Source organism: Phoca vitulina, unplaced genomic scaffold (genome assembly GCF_004348235.1).
Source record: "Phoca vitulina isolate PV1807 unplaced genomic scaffold, GSC_HSeal_1.0 scaffold18, whole genome shotgun sequence".
Classification (NCBI taxonomy): domain Eukaryota; kingdom Metazoa; phylum Chordata; class Mammalia; order Carnivora; family Phocidae; genus Phoca; species Phoca vitulina.
In genome coordinates, this window is record NW_022589721.1 from 26,067,225 (window position 1) to 26,082,620 (window position 15,396).

The 15,396-nt window shown below is 43.5% G+C and overlaps 1 protein-coding gene across 4 annotated transcripts in view; it reads right to left on the reverse strand.

The window, feature by feature from the left end:
• Positions 1–3,337: 3,337 nt before the first annotated feature.
• The window catches only part of LRRC6 (leucine rich repeat containing 6), a 70,409-nt gene continuing 58,350 nt past the window's right edge, over positions 3,338–15,396 (reverse strand). For 3 of the 4 annotated variants that reach the window (XM_032415979.1, XM_032415978.1, XM_032415981.1), the window contains 2 exons: positions 10,507–10,592; positions 3,338–4,000 (listed from right to left, as the gene is read on the reverse strand). In XM_032415979.1, coding sequence (XP_032271870.1) covers positions 3,823–4,000; positions 10,507–10,592 — 264 coding nt within the window. In that variant the 3' untranslated portion in view covers positions 3,338–3,822. Of the gene's footprint in view, positions 4,001–10,089; positions 10,152–10,506; positions 10,593–15,396 lie in introns of those variants that run through there. The other variant, XM_032415980.1, reaches the window with a different exon arrangement.

Here is a 15,396-nt window from a genome sequence, read left to right on the forward strand (position 1 = left end):
CAGCGGTCTCGTGCCATTCACAGGCCACTCACAGGCGAGGGTCCCACTGCCAGGAGTGGGATGCAGAGATGGAAACAGCTGTGCGGGACACAAGGGGACATGATGGTGGAGAAAGGACAGTTGTCGCTGCTCAACACCACCTACAGAGAAGCAGGAGGAAAAGTTTGTGGACCTGAGGGCATCTGGGCAACAGGACCAGAAGCTGGCATCACATCTGTGAGATTTTTCTCTCTTCTGGGGCCTCTCCTGCCCCTGGAGGCGCTGGTGTGGGCGCAGAAGCAATGAGCCTTCCGGAAGCAAGAAATGGGCCGAAGCAGAGGTAAGGAGGATGGCGCAGGGAGGACCCGCAGAGAGCAGCCGGAGCACCAGATTCCGGAAGCGGGGTATTATTCTCATAAACGGAACACTGAATGCTCACCTTGAAGCAAGTGATTAAAACAACGTATTTGTGTCTCCCACTCTTCCTTTCCTCTTTCTTCAACGGGGTGGCCCTGCCCTGGATGAAGATGTAGGCAGGTCCCACGGACATTTCCTCCTACTCTTGGGGAATAGAGGCCTTTCAGTGCTCCCAGTCTCTGCTCAGTAAAGTCACCACCCTGGCATTAACCTTCTCCACTCCTCTCCCTCCCCTGCCCCGGGCCATCCTGGAGTCAGGAAGGCAGGGGCAGGTGAGGGGAAAGAGGTGAGGGGGCATGTGTGGGCTCCATCCATTGCTGCCCTCTACCATGCTGTGGACCTGGGAACATGACCTCTGAGGGCCACATGGACAGGCTCCCTTGCCCCTGGCTTCTGGTCAGGTTTGGCCAGTGGGAAACTCTAGCAAGAGATTGGAGGGAGGAGGAAATTAAGGTCACGATGTTTATTCCCCCAGCTCGTCCCTGTGGGCTGCATCCCTGGAAGAAGGTCCCAGTTCCTGCTGGCTGTCTACTGCCTTCAGTTGTCTCTCTGGGTCCGGGTGACCACTCTCTTTACTCATTCAAGTCCAAGGCTAGGAACTGCCAGGACCTTGACTGGTACAGGTAAGATGGTCCTCACTTGGCTTGGCCAGGCTTCTTGCTCTGCTAGCCTAGAGGACAAATGAAGCTGACTATTCTCCTTCTTGAGGCCCTTTCATGGACTCTTCAGAGGCTCCCCGTTTGCCCCCCAACTATGTTCCTGGTCCTGGGCAGTCCTCTGAGCGTCCTCCCTCAGCCTCGCATGCAGTGGCATGCCTCCAGCCTCCTCCCTGGGCTCCTCACCCCTCCAGATGGCCCAAACGGACAGAGCCCATGACAACCCACATCTAGTCCTTGGAAAAGTCTCATGCTTCCCTGTCCCCAGCCAGCTGTGGGAGGGGGCCACACTCTCCGCTCCTCTGGCACAGCTTTTCTCTGGTCCCATGGATGATTCCCCTAGCAGGATGGGACTCTGGCCCACTGTCAGTTTCAGGTTTCTCAGGCATGAGTCAAGCACCAGCCTGTGTGTCCCCAAACTTCAGGAAACTCTTCAAAACTCCCTGGTTCAACCCTTTGGAGGCCCTCTCACTAAGCTTGGGCTACAGAGGAGGAGCCCCGAATCGGAGGTGGAGCTCACAGAAAGGTAACAGCTCTCTCCAAAGACATGTGTTCATCCATCTTCACCCCCAAAGACATCATCCCCCACAAAGCCCCTCTACCCTCATACTTCTTTTCATATTTCCAAAGGGAGTGAGTCTTTTTAAGATTCATGAAGTAGGTTTGTGCCTATTTTCTTTGAAAATATTGCCATGTGAACCATCTCATTCACTTTGGTAGGTAAAAATCTTTCATATTAGAAAGCCAGTCAAAAATGACTTAATGAGAATCTCATTCTAACATCTTGTTGTGCTATCTTAGGGCAAGCCACCTGATCTTTGGGAGTCTCAGTTGTAAAACAAAACAGTGGGTTCAGAAAAGTTAGCTCAGTTTGCTAGTATAATTGATCCACATTTGTTTGCATCACAAAAATATAAGCTCAGTGAAACCCAAGAGATGTTTCTTTGGGTTCAATATTATACTCCCTGCACTTGGTCCACAGTAGGCACATTCCTATTGAATGAAAAATGAACAAATGCTTAGTTGAGAGGATTTCTCCTAAGATCAAAAACGAGATGGGCATAGGAAAATATTTGGCAAAAAACCCCAAAAACAAAACGCTACAAAATCCAAAGACACTCTTTTGGGAGCAATATGATTGCCGAGTGGTAGGCTTGCCTTTTTAGATCAAGCATTGTCAGGGCCGCCTCTCCATTAGCTCTCCCAGCCCTTCTCTGATACTCTGCCCTGCTCAGCCTGCTCCAGTCACCCTGGCTTACTGGCTGTTCCTGAAACCATGTGCTACCTCAGGGCCTTTGCACATGCTGTTCTCAGTTTTTAGGACACTCTTCCCCCAGGTATGCACATGGCTCACTACCTGATGGCTGGATCTCGTTGGAGATCCCTGCTACACTGCCCAGATTTTATCCTGTAAATCTTCCTCCTAGCCTTCTGTAAAGAGGTCTGCACTTACCCTGGATGACTGTGCATTGATAAACAAGAGTTTTCAGGGGTTACTAGACACCAACTCTAAACTGCTGGTAGTTCCTGGGAGACCCAAAACAACAATGTGGTTCACAGTCAGGGGGAGGCTGTTTTTTATTTCAGTTGGGAGAGACTGGGATGAAAAAGTTTTATTTTTGAACCTAGCCAGTTTAGTTCCTTTATATTTTCTCTAAATGCTGCTTGAAAATGGACCAATTATTTGTGTCTTTTGATTTGGAGCTAAAAGCACTAGTGGTCCTCAGGCATTCTACTTGGAAATCTCTTTCCCTACACCTACTCAGGCAGGAGGTACATTTACAATGTTTCCACGTGACCCCAGGCAACAGCTCTGCTAACCTTTCCTCCTCTATGTCCAGGGGTCTCCTTTCCCCCAGCACTGAAGAGCACTTTCTTCTTTCCTATAAGCCCTCAGGACAGCCTCCTCAAGGCTGGCGGAGCTTCTGTAACCTCCTGGTGGCACAACAGAGGCGCCCAGCTCAGCTCTCCCCAAGAGAGAATCTGCACAAGGAGTACAGAGCACCAAAAGTCTCCCGCCCTGGCCACCAGTCTCAGGGCAGGGAGCTACTGGCCAAGACCTGAATATGGCAGGGGTAGCTGGGCTCAGCCATCTTGACCCAAGAGGCTCGTCTTCTGTGGACAACCCTGTGCTAGAGCTCCCGCTGGGCTGGCTGGAGTGCTCTCAGAGCTGCGCTGTCTCCCAAGGCTCCATTTAGCCCATCCTCCATCCCCCTCCCTCCACCTCCTTCCCCTCATTTTGTGGATGTCCAGCCTGTATCCACAGCCTTAGAGGTTCTCCCTTCCTACCTCTGCTCGCTCTCCTCTTCATCATTCCAAGGTATTACCACCAATAATCATGAGAAGAAAATTGAAACACTGCTAAAATCATATTAAAGCATTCCAATTCGATCTGAAATTACAGTTTTAACTTCTGAGCTTGACCAATTTGCTGAAGTACCAATTTAATAATCAGGCCTTTTATCTCTGACTTCATCTGTCTGCATTAGCAGCCAGTCCTATGATTGAAAATCAACGTCTTAATGTAATAGTTCTTTGATTTACGGAACATTTGCACTAGGAGCATTTTATTATAGACAAATGAGTTATAGCATTTTAAGGTGTACATTTGAATTTTAAACTAGTTTAAGAATATTACTGTATAAAGTAGAAGCTAAAACACTGGAGTAGTGACGTTGATAAATAACTCTGTGTTTACCATAAATGGTCTGCACACACTCTGCAATGAACAGAACTGGGTCCGGTGGGTCCATCGATGCAGCCTGATGTTTCAAATCAATGGAGGCACTTCAGGGTTATCTTCAAAGTCGGGATCTTCCTCACTTGCTGTAATTTTGGGTTCAGATTGAACTCGTCGGGGCCTGTGTTTTTTCTCCTGAACTATGTTAGCCACATCAGGGAAGGAATGCTTGCTAGGATCTACTTCTAGTTTCTCAATTTGCTTCCTTCTACAACAGCAAAAAAGGCAAAAGGAAATTGAGATGCCTTTTTAAATGAAATTTCAAACAGAATCAATCATTCATTCATTTATTCAGCAAACATCGGCAAGTGCTATCCTTAGAGCATAGAGATGCTTATAGAGCACACAGCATAGAGATACAATAAGAGACTGTCCCTGGTTTCAGGTAGCTCAGAGCCCTGTAGGAGCAAGAGTGGAGAAGTAAAGTGCTGGGGAGTTAGGCTGGGAGACTCTGCTCATTTGAGAATCTGTATTTATTCACTTCTTAAAAGATTTAATTTTTAAGCAATCTCTATACCCAACATGGGGCTCGAACTCACAACCTGAGATCAAGAGTTGCATGCTCTACTGACTAAGCCAGCCGGGTGCCCCACACCTGAGAATCTTTAAATGATACAGCAGGCAAACCCCACAGCCAGGATCAATAACAGAACCACTATGGACAGGTCTTACTCCTGAATGTAGTTAATCGGGCTCCTGGACCCTGCTGCTTTAGATGATCCAGCCTGCATGCAGGAGCATTTATATACATTCGGGTGCCTAGAAAGCTCTGTCCACCAGTTTCCCCCACAAGATCCCACTCCTGCTGCCGGCACTCAGTTCTCTTGGTGACAGTTATGTGAAAACAGAACAAGAAAGATCCCCAAGCCTCCATCATATAGAAAATTCTAGATACTATAGGTCACTGGGCTATGTCCCTGGTAATTTCAATCTGTAGGTCTGGGGTTGGGCCCAGTACTCTGTATTTATATCAAGTTCCCCCCAGTGCCTTTGATAATCAACTTATTTTGGAATCACTGTACTGGTCATCCTGTCAGTCATTCAGCAGAATATATTAAGTGCCTCTATTCCAGCCCCCAGCCATCCTATGGTCTGTGCAAATAGGCACGTTTCCTAGTAGCATCTAACAGTACAGCATAGAGCTCGAATAGAACATTTATCACATTATCATGTAATTGTCTCATTATTGGTCTGTTCTCCCTATTAGACCAGCGTCCTTGAAGCAATTATATTGTCTTTTTCATCTTGTATCTTTGGTATATAGCTTTACTGAATACATGTTAAATAAATGAAAAAACATTATACTACTGTGCAATCCTGAAATTAAATAAGACATCTTTGACCTACAGAAAATCACAGTCGGCTTCATCCAGGAGCCCCATACTGATGTCCTCAGACACAGTGTATGCTGGGGAGGGAGGTTTGACTTTCTCTGGAGAGTGTAAACCCTCTGTTGTTCTTGTAACCTTTCCCCCCTCATTCCTGTTGGCTGAGTAGCCCTTGAAGTCACTTGAGTTTTTTATTTTTCTCAGTGTTTTGACTAATACACATGGACCCGCTGAAGGAAAGTGTAATGTATACAAAGAATATAAAGCATAAATATTCCAAAGACCCAGACTGTACGCTATAAATTATGTAGTCATTATTAAGTATAGCTTTACATTTTAATTCCCATGCTCTTATTTAAAAGGCTATTGTATCTATGACTTAATTAAGTAAATACCTAAATTCGTCTATTATAATTATGTTGACTTTGAGGAAAAGCAGCCTATCTCACTTCCAGGCATATACCTCTTAGGCCACAACTTCTGGATCTTAGTAATAAACACTGAACTCAGCCAGATGCTCACCCCCTTCAGATGTTGTGAGGAATAATTTGCATGTAGGACTTTAATTGGTCATGAGTCTCTGGGTAATGGACAGTGAGCAGATAGGCCAGGGGCACCTGTGGATCACACTAATCCCAAAATAAAGAGGAGAGGGGCTTTTGTCCCCCTCAATGTCAGACACCTAACAGATGTCCATTACCAGTTTAGTTTTACCCACCACCTGACTGTCAGCACCAGAACTTCTGGAGTCTAATTAAGAATAACTGGAAGGCAAAATGAATATTTGTATCACCATGGAAGAAACAAAAGAAAAGGTCTAAAATCACTAGGCATAAAACACATCAAAGATTGATTCCTTTTATTAAAGAACATAAGGAAAGAACTTGCTTCTGGTAATATGGAAGGCTAGCATATTTGGACCAAAGATCCCTGCCTCCCATTAAAAACTTTAGGGAGGTCAGGAAAGATGTGATAAGATAATAAGGAACCCTAAGGGCAGAATTCAGTAAAAGGAGGAACAAGGGAGGAAGTAGATCCCTGAAGCCACCTTTGCCCTGAGGGAATTTGCTGAGCCCCTAAAGTGGTGCTTTTTGGTCTTGCTGGCCTTATGGAGTCTGGGAACAGAGGTCAAGGCCCTGAGTGTGCCAGGTGAGCAGTCTGACAGGACACCCTCTCTACCAGAAGGCTTTTCTCTCATGTAAGAGTGAATGAAAAGTAAACCCACTCTGCCCACCACCCTGGGGACTGTGAGAAGAGTGGGACAGAAAAAGGCTGTATTGGGAAACCCATGGTTAAAAACCACCGATCTTGAATTTAGAGTGAAGTGGTTCCAAACTGGCAGTGTCCTCAGGTAGGGTCTGCCCCAAAGCACATGCCAATTTTTTTCCCAGGCTCAGCACCTCCCAGGCTTCTGAGAAGCCCCCAAACTATTTCCTAAGGCAATGGAGCAGCTCACCATCAAAATTAACAAGCACCCAAGGAAAAGGGTCCCTTTGCATGAGAACAAGCAGAAGCAGTAAGAACACAAATAGAAACAACCTCAGATTTTGAATATGAAAGCATGAATTATGAAACCAATAAGATGTTTCAGACTTAATAGCATAATGTTGAACTTTTCTTCTGGGACTGGCAATCAGGCAAAGATGCCCGCTCTTCATCTCCGTTCTACATCGTACTGGTGCCTTTCCCTATGCACTAAGGCATGAAAAAGAAGTAAAAGATACAAGATTAGGAAGAAAGAAAGTCATCATTCTCTGTAGATATATAGAAAATCCAAAAGGACCAACAAATTAATAAAATCAGACGAGAGATCAGCAAGGTTGCCAGGTACAAAATCAAACACAAAAGTGAATTACATAATGGTGATGGTTGTAAATTATTGCCATAGATGCCACCAAGTTGTATACTTTTAGATACTTAAGATGGTGAATTTAATGTTATATGTATTTTACCACGATAAAAAAATCAATTGCAAATCTATATACTAGCAATAAAAACACATTTATGATAGCATCAAAATACCATACACCTAAAAAATTAATCCAACATGCGTATATTTAACATGAATCTAGACATAAGCCTTGCAGCCTTCACAAGAATTAACTCACTATGGATCACTGACCTAAACACAAAATGCAAAACTGTGAAACTCCTAGAAGAGAACACAGGAGAAGAGCTAACCAGCCCTGGGTACGGCGATGCCAGTTTAGGTACAACAGCAAAGGCACAATCCATGAAAGAATTAGTTGACAAGCTGGATTTCATTAAAATTAAAAACTTCTGCTCCATGAAAGACGATTTTGGGAGAAAGACAAGACAAGCCACAGACTGGGAGAAAATATTTGCAAAAAACATCTGATGAATGACTGTTATCCAAAACATACAAAGAACTCCTCAAACATAAGAAAACAGTGTGATTGGAAGATGGGCCAAGGACCTTCACAGACACCTCACCAACGAAGATGTACAGCTGGCAAATTAGCAAATGAAAAGATGCTCCAGACCATATGTCATCAGGGAAATGCAAATTAAAACAACAAGGAGATACAAGTACATGCATATTAGAATGGCCAAAGTCCAGAACATTGACACTACCAAACGCTGGCAAGAATGAGGAGCAACAGGAACTCTCATACATTACTAGCAGGGATGGAAAGTGGTACAGCCACTTTGGAAGACAGTTTGGCAGTTTTCTTACATAACTAAACATACCCTTAACCATGCAATCCAGCAATCGCACTTCTCGGTATTTACCCAAAGGAGTTGAGAATTTATGTCCACACAAAAACCTGCACACTGTGTTTATAACAGCTTGATTCATAATTTCACAAAACTGGAAGCAACCAAGATTTCTTTCAGTGGGCAAATGGATAAATAAATTGTGGTCCATCCAGATAATGGAGTATTATTCAGCACTAAAAAGAAATACATTATCAAGTCATGGAAAGACATGGAGGAACCTTAAATGTATATTACTAAGTGAAAGAAGCCAATCTGAAAAGGCTACATACTAAATGATTCCAACTCTAAGACATTCTGGAAAAGGTAAAACTAGAGAGACAGTAAAAAGATTAATAGTTGCCAGGGGTGGGGGTGGGGGAGAGAGGGATGAATGGGTGAAGCACAGGTATTTTTAGGACAGTGCAACTACTCTGTATGATATTATGACAGTAGATACCTGTCATTATATATTTGTCAAAACCCACAGAATGAACAACACTGAGTTTGAACCTTAATGTAAACTATGAATTTGGGTGATAATGATGTGCATCAATGTAGGTTCAACAGCTGTAACAAATGTACCACTCTGGTGGTAGATGTTGACAGTGGGGAAGACTGTGCATGAGTGGGGGCCATGGACATATGGGAAATCTCTGTGCTTTTCACTCAATTTTTCTGTGAACCTAAGACTGCTCTAAAGAAAAATGTCTATAAAAAAAAAAAAAAAGACACCATGAATGTAGTAGGAAGGCAAGCCCAAGAACAGACGAAGAGTTATAATTCTGGCTCTACTATCACTTAGCAACTTTGTGATCTTGGGCAAATTAATCTCTTTGAACCTCAGTCCATTAGGAATAACCCAATTTCTCTTACAGTAATTTTGAAGATGAAAGACAGAGAGTATCATGGAGCACAGACTAGGCACTCCACACTCAATAAAACCATTCTGAGCAAGTTATGTGTCCTCCTTGATCAGACAGTGTCATGGGACCACGAGAGTTCACAGCATTGGTTACCTTCCCACAAAACATGATCCCCTCTGGTCCTAGTGAACAGAACCTTACTCCACTGATCCTCCGCCTGCAGTCACTCTGTCTGCATAGTAAGAGCAAAGGCTCGCTCTAGCTATGAGAGGTCTATTGTTAGGTCCGCCATCCTCCTCCCCATCGAGCTCACAGCTGCCTGACCTCATTCCCACGTGCAGCCTCCACAGGCAGCTGTTTGGTTCATGGGATCGCCCAGCCAGAGGCTGAGGTGACGTGGATGGTGACGTTTGTCAATGATGAAGGAGCGCTGCCACGAACAACTCTCACATAGATATGTTATGCATAGCTGGGAGGTGATTATTTCTCAGCAGTACAAATCAACAAGAGAGGCTTTGCAAATGTAACGTAGGAAGTAATCACTGTAATGGTGATCTCCCTGGGGTCTGAAAACCAGCTCCATGCTGTTTGCCATGACTTGGCTTCCTGTTTCTGTGATTCCTCACAAACTGGATTCACACTCCTTACATGTGTGGATGCTGCTGGAGGTCAATTATGACCATGGATATTCATAATAGCGTAATACCCTCGAATCTCTGTAAGTTACACATATGTCTGACATGGAAGCCACTAAACTAAGAAATATGAGAGTGGGTCTCCAAGGTTAAAAACAGAAACCCACCTTTCAGAAGGAATCCAACTCCACACCTGTTGTTCAGACAAACCTGTTTGAAAATCCACAAAACTTCCACAGTTGACTCAGAATATATGAATGCCTGACTGCTTGTATTATGCAAGACGTAAATATAGCTCTTGTTCAGGTATTTTTGTGATGATAATTTCAGCATATACATTTGTATCACAAAGATAGTTTGCCTGGGTTCAAAATAGATTTTGCCATCTGGATGGTAAGAGTCTGGAAATCATGACAAGCAGAAGGAAAGCCGAAAGGCCTGGGATGTGCATTCTAAGGAAGAACTGAAATGAGGAGACCTCTGTCCAGAATACTTTAAGGGATGTCACTGCTCACAGGAGCTGGGCTTTGTTTTGAAGGTCTTCAGGCTGCAGGGCTAGAATGTTCAGCGGGGAATGGAGTAGAGGCTTCCTGCCACTGGGGAGTATGGAGAGCAGGGAGGGAGGCGGTGGGAGAGAGGTTGACGCAGAGGCTTGAAGATCACCTGTGAGTAGGAGGTTGACAGGAGGGTACATGATGGGGCCTCTTGGCCCTTGCATCCCTGAGAGTTTTAGGATCTATGAAGTGACATATCACGGCTACCCGAACTTCCGACATCCTAAACTTCTCTCCCTCATTTGCCCCATCTGTAAGCTGAGGATAAAATTGGGGAGGACAAAGTGTGTTAACATGCGTGAAGCACACAGAACAGTGCCTGATACAAAGTGAGTGCTCAGTCAGTGTTAGTGGTCACTGGTGCTGACATCACCATCTTACCATTATCGTCACAAGTAACTGGGGCCTGTGTATACACAAGGTTTGTTTTTTTAGGGATCAAGAGCCCTACAAATCAAGAGTCTACATTTTGGAAATAAACATTAACACTCACAGCATGAATCATTTATAAACTTTAAATAACTGTATCTCTGGGGAAGGTACATTCTAGACACCAAATGACAATGAAGAGAATGATAATAAAGCTCAAGACAGACAGCTGGGGAGGTGGTACCTTTGGTTTGTGTGCTCTCTGCTGCTGTCCAAGGTACTTTCCCCAGGCTTTGATGTTTGTCTCCAACCTGTGATTACTCCATCTACCTGAAATCAAAATACAACACGCACTCAGTGGTACATTACTCTCTGATATATCCTCAAAAATATACACTACCTATGTATTTTTAAGAAGCTAAAACATTTTAATTTTCTCTACACAGTCCATAAAAGAGTCTAACTATAAGCCCCTGTATGTGGTATGAGAAAATTATATCACAAATTGTATCTGTGCACAATACTCTTGCAAAGCCACAAGCTATCCTTCATCTGCCAAAGGCCCAGCAAGAGGAATACAGTGAATTAATTCATGTAACAAATATTTTCTGAGAGCCAGCGACATGCCAGATACTGCTTGGGGGTCGGGGGGTGGGAATACAGATGTGGTGGAGACATTGCCTCTGAGCTGCCCCGCTCCACATGCATGTTGCAGCGGGAAGCACACCGAGGTGGAAGCCCGAATCCCAACCTTCCCGGCACACTGAACCCCATGAGATATGAGCTCGAAGGCCACTTCTGGTATGAAAAATTCTGTAAAAATTCTGTAATTCTTCCACTTATTTTAGACCAAATAAGCTCAGTGCTAAGGATGTTGAGTTCTCAATAAATAAAACTGATTTAATCCAACAAACATACAGCAAAGATTATTCACACCCAGCACCTTTCCCTTAGGAAGCTCAAAGGTACAAGAGTGTGGGGGCAGAAGAGAACATGTGGCCATTTACTAGACCCAGACACCACACTGGACGTATATGCCTGCCAATATGAGGCAGTTCACTTGTTTTATTTAACCCCTAACTCCCAGTATTCCTATGAGACAAGGATTATTTGTAGGCAGAGAGAAGGAATTTTAAAACTCCTCTTTTCGTGTTGTTTTCGTCCACTGACCAAGATGGCGGCTCCTGCCTTTTCTTTCCAGGGAAGAGAGAGGTCTGGAGTGTGTACATTCCCCGCTCCACCCTAATCATTTTTCTTTGGGGAAGAAGTACTTCATTTACTGGCCACATCTCACTGGTGGGCAGGGTCACTCCTCTGCAGGTGAGGGACATTGCTGTCCTTTCTCTTTTGGGCCTGAGACTTCACTTACTGCACAGCAATGGTCAGATCCATGAAGAAACAGACTAGGCTTGGACTTTGAGGGTCTGGTCACCATCCCCACTCCCATCTGCAGGCTCAGGCAAGCATACTGGACTCATTATCTGTGCATGGGAAGGGAATCAGGAGCCCCAAGGTAGTCTCAATCTTAAGCTAGATTCTCCAATCCAAGCTTTACCAAACCTCTGAATCAAAGCAGTGGCCCCTTAATCCAATTATTAGATGGGGTAATCTGTTTCCCATCTGACTAACGATTCTTGGTTGTATGTCCCATTGGTCAGAGCCCCAGAAAGCCTATCCCGTTGTTTGTCACATGAATGTTTAAGGAAATGAATGGTGAACAAAGAAATAAAGTAATGAATCCTAATCTGAGGGACGGTAGAATCAAATTTGGGGAGGTGAATGCCTGATGGATAACTATCCCTTGATGGTAATCCTTCTATGTTGTGGTATAGAACCAATGTTTTAGACAGTGCAGTTGTATATTTATCATATTTAACAACAATTCAATCTATCTGTGGGTGTGATTTCATGCAGCTCCCTTATGCAGAGGAAGATGCAATAGGTTTGCCCTTCCCTTCCCATAGACCTCATGGGAGGACCCCTGTACGATGCAGAAAGGAAAGATCTGCTGGAACCCCACCCTTTCAGTGTGTCTACTGAACACTTGACTGGGAAAAATACCTGTAAGTACCACACATGGTTTGTGCAATGGCCAGACTTGTGCTGAGACCCTGGGAGGAAAGAGCCGTGAATACTGCAGGGACCAAGGACACTACATTTCAAGTCTGGAAGAGTTTGTTCAGAAGCGTTTTAAAAGAGTCTGCAGAACAAAAACTTATAGAAGAATACTGTGGAAGAATCAGCAGCTAAAGCTACCAATGCAATGTTTACTGAATAATTAAAGGAGGTGACTCATGGAAAGGTTTGCCCAACGAAGCAGATTCTATTATCATCAAACACGGGTTTTTTGATTTGTTTTTTGGAGGAAGTTGATTCTAACATGTTTTATTTGCTACGCTTTAAAATGTATTAATGTCATAATTTTGTGTTCCATTAATTTCTTGTTGGCTAATGATTGATGTTATATTTTCAGATGTTAATGTTGGTAAGGTATGTGTTTACACTACTTAAATATGAAAACTTAACTGAGTTTTCCTCCTTTTGTTTAACTGAACTAGTGTGATGAATGCAAATATTTCCCCCACCTTCCTGGCCTATCCTTGAGGACATGGAAACACTGTTTAGTAGCTACTGAGCCCAGTTCTATTTTATTAAGCCATATTAATATCAAACATGAAGGAAAAGATACAACTGAGGGGACTAAACAGGGACACGTGCAGTTGAGGGGAGCAGAGGGAGAGGTTGCTGATGTTAGGGTAATGAGAACTGGCCCCTTCTTCCTGCAGTGTCTCAGGGAGGCAGCAGGACCTCTGGGACACGTGGCTGCACCGTTGGGTGGAGCAACACTGTCCACTGGAACTTTCTGCAATGATGGAAATGTTCTGTGCAGTCCAGCATGGGGTTCCCAAACATCTGTCAGCACACCTGAGCTACTAAAGATTTACTTTTATTTAAATTTAAGTAATTTTAGCTAACCAAGCCAGAGAGGTGGGAACATGGTTATGGTGAGTCCCAAATGTATGTGTGGGCTACCTGATTCCTCTTCAGGGTGAAGGACTTCCATTCACACCAGTTACCCCTAATTCATCTGTGGTCCTTGACTATATGGCCTTTACAGTTCTGGAAGTCTCTGTCCCTTCCTCAATTTCCCAAGGGTACCTGGGACCTGGTACCCTTATGGGAGTGTGAGAACTTGGGGCCTGGCTCCCAAACTCTCTGATCACTGATCCTGCTCCTGGCTCAGTTCTTCCCTCCCCCTCACAGGCGGCTGTCCTGAGGGCACGCCCTCACAGACATGGTGCATGCTCCTCTCCATCTCAGATCTGTTCCCAGGGAGCAGTGGCACCTTTGCATTTTTTTTTATTTTTTAATATTTTAATTACATTAAATGAGGCCAATGTTAGTTAAAAAATCATTAAATTGTCAATTTTAAGAAAAAAGCTCTTGAGCCAAAAGTACAAATTTTGTATTGCTTTGCGTTGTAAATGCACTAACAAGAATGGGAGCATATGCATAATTAGAGTCTTAAAACACCCCGTTTCTAACACTGTTATTTGTCACATAATAAGCTCAGACAAAGATTCACTGTGTTTATGGAAATGCAAATAGAATCACAAATTTGGAACTTTTCTTCACAGAGAATTTGCTGTGCACCAGAATCTAAATGTGTTTCTTATTTTTAAAAGATATTTTCAGCTTATTTAGTTCCAAAGATTCTTTTAAGTTTAAAAGTTAGGAGGAACTAAGAAATCAGTAAGAAAAATATTGACCCCAACATTCATATTAACACCAAAATTCATCTTAACATCAATATTTATATTAACAGCAGGTAAAACACTTCTGATGAGATCTGATTTTCCCCAGCAGAAGATCACAGGTTCAGGTCCTGAAAAACTGCTGGTTGTTTTCCTACTGTACTTACAATGCTAGCATTGCTCTTCCTCTAAGAAGTGATGTTCATCAACACTAAACATCTTAATCATTTGTACTAAGTATGTTTAGGGATGACTGATGGACAAGCTGTAAGGGCCAAAATATGTTCAATAAATTAGATCACAGGGAATAATGGTTTCCTGAATCCATAGAAAGAAATGTAATCAGCTTCCTGAAAATTCAATTGTGGGACAGGCACAAAGGTACAAATTAACGTTTTAATGATGTGATATTACTTTAATTCTCATAGAGTCATGCAATTTCATGCAGTTGAAAGTTGAGAGTGAACATGGAGGTAGTAACCACGTCCCTTTTTCTATAGAAGGCAAATGTCCCTTCTAAGGCTTTCCTGGCAAATGGCTTTCCAGCTTTTGCTGAAATCCTACCCTGGGATGGAGTCTCATGACTTCCTGGGGCAGCACCCGGCACTGAGACAATCTCCCTCTACTTTTATTTTATTTTATTTTATTTTATTTTATTTATTAAAGAAAGGCAGACTGCCACATGGAGCACCTCATTTAGATGTGTCTGGAGTCTTGGAAACTTGACTACCCTATGTTCTCCTACAAATGGACCTTGAGTTTGTTTGGAGGACCTTGAGTAAATAGCACAGCTATTCCTATACCCTTGACAGAAGAACAGTCCTCCTCTAACAGGGAGGGTCATCCTCTTCCACTGAGCGTGCAGCTTTGGGAGGGACACCCATGGAACAGTGAGGGAGGAAGGGGACACCCGCCTGGCCAGCCAGATCAGCCCAATCAACCCTGGCAATCAATGGGGTGACAGATGTCCTAGTCAGATCACCCTCACATCCTATTTTATTTTTTTTAGTGTAATTTATTTTTTTGTTTCAAGTTTTTATTTAAATTCCAGTTAGTTAACATATAGTATAATATTGGTTTCAGGAGTAGAATTCAGTGATTCATCACTTACATACAACACCCAGGGCTCATCCCCACAAGTGCCCTCCTTAAAGCCCATCCTCCATCTAGCCCATCCCCCCCCCCAGCAACCCGCAATTTGTTCTTCATAGCAAGAGTCTGTTCCACCATTTGCCTCTCTCTTTTTTTCCCTATGTTCATCTGTTTCATTTCTTAAACTCCACATATGAGTGAAATCATATGGTATTTGTCTTTCTCTGACTGACTTACTTCACTTAGCATCACACGCTCTAGTTCCATCCACATCATTGCAAATGGCA